Here is a 4,402-nt window from a genome sequence, read left to right as displayed (position 1 = left end):
TCAAACTCTTAATAGATTCTGGATCAACAGGATCTTTATAGATCCCGAAATTGCATTTCAATATTTTTCAGAAAATTTAACTCATGACCCATTTATTATTAAATCAGTTTTTCAAGAGTCTGCCCATAAATATAGCACTTTAATTCCTTCTTCATAAAATATAGATAATTTAAAATTGCTAAAAGCCAACTTGGACTTTTCTGGCGGATGGTTAATCACTCCACAAAGCAAAATAAAATTAAACTATTACAAAACTCAAAAAGACATAAATACTATTACTATCGAACCTAGAACGGAAAAAGTTATTAAAATAAAAACCAATGTAAAAAATGGCGAAATTATAATCCCTCATCAAAAATTTCACGGTTGTGAAAAACCAGAATCTTTATCAATCGCAAAAAACGGAGATGCTATCATCACAATCTTAAATGCTACCACAAATCCAGTAAAACTATGTTTTTCAGAAACACTTCCTGTAGAAATATTTGATAATAATGATCTTCAAAATTTCGAATTAAATTACCTAGAACAAACCTCTACGCAAACTTTAGATTTGAATAAAATTAGAATCGATCATTTAAATGATGAAGAGAAATCCAAAATACTTAAACTTTGTGCTGAATACTCAATATTAATGTCCCGAGTGCATGTCAAATTGTCGATAATTTAATTTTCTCGAGTGCGCGAATGCGCACGAGAGGAAATTATGAGACAATTTGACATGCACGAGAGGGCATTTTGGCAGACTATTTCCTGAGAAAAATTTAATTCAAAATAAACAATAATTGTTCCTTTTCTTAAAATATAAAATTAAAACCAAATGATGTTTATTAATCCTAGACGAAAATTTGGCACTAGTGCAAATTATCGATAATTTGCACTAGTGCAGTATTATCGCTGAAATTTGATCGTTGCTAGGTAAACATAAAATATTACAGCTTTTTGGTTGGCTTAAATTTTTCGAAGGAAATAGTCAATATTAATGTCCCGAGTGCATGTCAAATTGTCGATAATTTAATTTTCTCGAGTGCGCGAATGCGCACGAGAGGAAATTATGAGACAATTTGACATGCACGAGAGGGCATTTTGGCAGGCTATTTCCTGAGAAAAATTTAATTTAAAATAAACAATTGTTCCTTTTCTTAAAATATAAAATTAAAACCAAATGATGTTTATTAATCCTAGACGAAAATTTGGCACTAGTGCATATTATCGATAATTTGCACTAGTGCAGTATTATCGCTGAAATTTGATCGTTGCTAGGTAAACATAAAATATTACAGCTTTCTGGTTGGCTTAAATTTTTCGAAGGAAATAGTCTGACATATTTTATAACGAAAATACACCATTTACTTTTACAAATAAAATTAAACATGAAATACGAACTTCTGGCGAAATACCTGTTTACGCTAAGACCTATCGATATCCTTTTGTCTACAAAAACGAAGTAGATAAGCAAATTCAAAAATTATTAGATCATAAAATTATCTGACCGAGCTCGAGTGCTTGGAATGCGCCTATATGGGTAGTTCCGAAAAAACAAGACGCTTCCAAAAAAGCTAAATTTCGTTAAGTAATTAACTATAGACGCCTTAACGAGAAAACGATTGATGACAAATACCCTCCACCTAATATAACAGACTTATTAGACAAATTAGACAGATGCCAATATTTTACGACCTTAGATCTAGCCTCAGGATTCCATCAGCTCGAAATGGCCGAAAAGAACATAGAGAAAACAGCCTTTAGTACCGAATCCGGACACTGGGAGTTTTTCAAAATGCCATTCAGATTAAAAAATCCCTCAGCGGGCTATGGACAATATACCGCGAGGTATACAAAACGAAAAATGCCTGGTTTACCTTGATGATATAATCGTTTTCTCAACTTCACTGCAAGAGCACGTAGAAAGACTAAAATGTGTATTTGATCGAATCCAATTTCAAAATCCAGATGGATAAATCGGAATTATTGAGAAAAGAGGTTGCTTATTTTGGGCATGTAGTCACCCCTGATGGAGTGAAATGCAACCCAAATAAAATAAAAGCCATTAAAAACTATCCTATACCCAAGACCACAAAACAAATAAAAGGATTCCTAGGACTGCTACGATACTATAGACGCCCATTTTGCCCACTTGACAAAACCACTGACAAAATGCCCAAAAAAGGGCGCAAAAATCAATGAAGTATTTCTATCCTGCTCCGAGACATGCAAAAACATCCTAACTAACGATCCGATTCTCCAATATCCCGACTTCACAATACTATTTATTCTGAGCACAGACGCCAGTAACGTAGCCCTCGGAGCAGTACTTTCTCAAGAGCCCATCGGAAAAGATCTTCCAATCGCTTACGCATCACGGACACTTAACGATTCCGAACGAAATTATGATACCACAGAAAAAGAACTATTGGCCATTGTGTGGGCCACAAAATATTTCCGACTTTACTTATATGGCAGAAAATTTACCATTGTTTGCGATCACAAACCGCTCCAATGGCTCTTTTGCCTAAAGGATCCAAATTCCAAACTCATTAGATGGCGAATCAAATTAGACGAATTGGATAATAAAATTGTATACAAACGTGGAAAATTCAATACGAATGCAGACGCACTATCCAGAATTGAAATTAATACTAAAGAAACAGAAGAAGTCCTCAATGATCAAGAATTTTGGAAAAAAATGATATTTTACATCGCGATTTAGATATCGATTATGTGCCATTTTTATCACAATCACAGAAACAATTCAAGACGAAAGCCGTGACCTAGACTCCTATAACCTTGATAATAAACCCAGACACTGATCTAGACCCTGAAATTTCGCCGACAACGAACTCAACTAACAACGATTCTGACCATGCAATACAGCATATAACCCCTGGCCGCGAAAATGAACTCGACGATGAGATAAACAACGTAGACGATAACGAATCTCTTACAATGCATTATAGTTCTGATGAAAATCCGGTTATAGACATTCCCTATTGCAAAATGTGCAGTCAACACTGGACAGAATCAAATAATAATTAGTTCTGTTTTACATTTTCCGGCAAAACCTAAAACTAGAATCTTATTCGAGAAAAAGAAACGAATTATAGTACAAATATCAAAAAACAATCTGGAGCAAGATGTTATCAATTTTATCAAAGAATTCATTTCACCAGGTATTCAATATCATGTTTACTTCGAAAGCCCTGAATTGTAGGAGTCGTTTTCAACGGTAAATTGTAATTATTCTATAATTAGTTAGTGTGAAATAAAGTTAATTAAAAAGTGTTTTCGAAGTTAATAATTTGAAAGTCATGCGACAAATTGGACTTCTGCGTTTGCTGATTTCTGCTAAACTGCTGGACATGCAAACAGATACCTACAATAATTGTAACAACGGTGCATTTGCGGCGAACAGGAATTTCAAACTAGGTTTCCGCAAGCAGTTCAGAGAGGGCGCCGACAGAGCTAATTTCAAAGGTAAATCAGCTGGTTCCGTCAGAGGTAGCCATGTTGAATGTCATAGAGAACGTCAATCGAGTTCAGCAATAGCTGATTGTAGTGACAACAAAAAGGATTTCAGTAACATTGTATGTTTCAAATGCAAAAAGAATGGATATTTTATGTCAAAATGCCCCGATACTAATAGATTTGAAGGTGGATTAAGTGCTGTGTTTACTACAGGAGATTTTAAAGACACCGACTGGTATGTTGATAGTGGCGTCAGTATGTATTTGACAGCATCTAAACAATGGCTAAAAGATCAAAGGAATCCAGATTTGCCTGAGATTGTGGTGGCTAACAAATCTAAAATTAAAGTGGAATGTGCTGGTAACGTTGAAATGAACACAGTCACAGATAGAGCACACAAAATATTGTTGAAAGAAGTCCAATATGTCCCAGGTTTGACCACAAATTTGTTATCTGTGTGTCAATTAATTAGAAACGGAAACAAGGTGTTTTCATAATAATGGATGTGATATTTTCAATCAAGATGATGTTTTAGTGGCAACTGCTAGTCTGAACAACAATGTTTATAAACTGGATGTTTGTAAAGACACATTAGTATGTTTTTAGGCAGCGAGCACTAATGTTTGGCATCAACGTTTGTGCCACATAAATGAAAATTACCTGAACAAGACAGCCAAGATGGTAAATGGTTTTGTATGTAATGATCATGTCAGAATAGAAAATTGTGAAGTGTGCTGTAAAGGTAAGCAAGCCCGTTTGCCTTTTCCAAAGGAAGGTAGTTGAGCACAGAAAGTACTGAAAGTAATCCATAGTGATATCTGCGGTCCCATGGAAACAACATCCATAAGTGGAGCCAAATATTTATTGACATTTATAGACGATTACAGCAGAATGTGCTTTATCTACTTCCTCAAAACAAAAGACGAGACCTTTGGTA

The 4,402-nt window shown here is 34.7% G+C and overlaps 1 protein-coding gene across 1 annotated transcript; it reads left to right on the top strand.

The window, feature by feature from the left end:
- The first annotated feature begins 3,359 nt into the window (after nucleotides 1-3,359).
- Nucleotides 3,360-3,962, top strand: LOC130450038 (uncharacterized). Its single transcript, XM_056788200.1, has one exon. It carries the CDS (start codon nucleotides 3,360-3,362, stop codon nucleotides 3,960-3,962), a length of 603 nt encoding a protein of 200 aa, XP_056644178.1.
- The last annotated feature ends 440 nt before the right edge of the window (nucleotides 3,963-4,402 follow it).

Source organism: Diorhabda sublineata, chromosome 11 (assembly GCF_026230105.1).
Source record: "Diorhabda sublineata isolate icDioSubl1.1 chromosome 11, icDioSubl1.1, whole genome shotgun sequence".
NCBI classification, from domain to species: domain Eukaryota; kingdom Metazoa; phylum Arthropoda; class Insecta; order Coleoptera; family Chrysomelidae; genus Diorhabda; species Diorhabda sublineata.
This window is presented reverse-complemented; position numbering and strand designations above follow the sequence as displayed.

Bases quoted from the DNA above. Each gene is read 5' to 3' on its own strand.
- LOC130450038 (XM_056788200.1), top strand. From the start codon at position 3,360: ATGCAAACAGATACCTACAATAATTGTAACAACGGTGCATTTGCGGCG.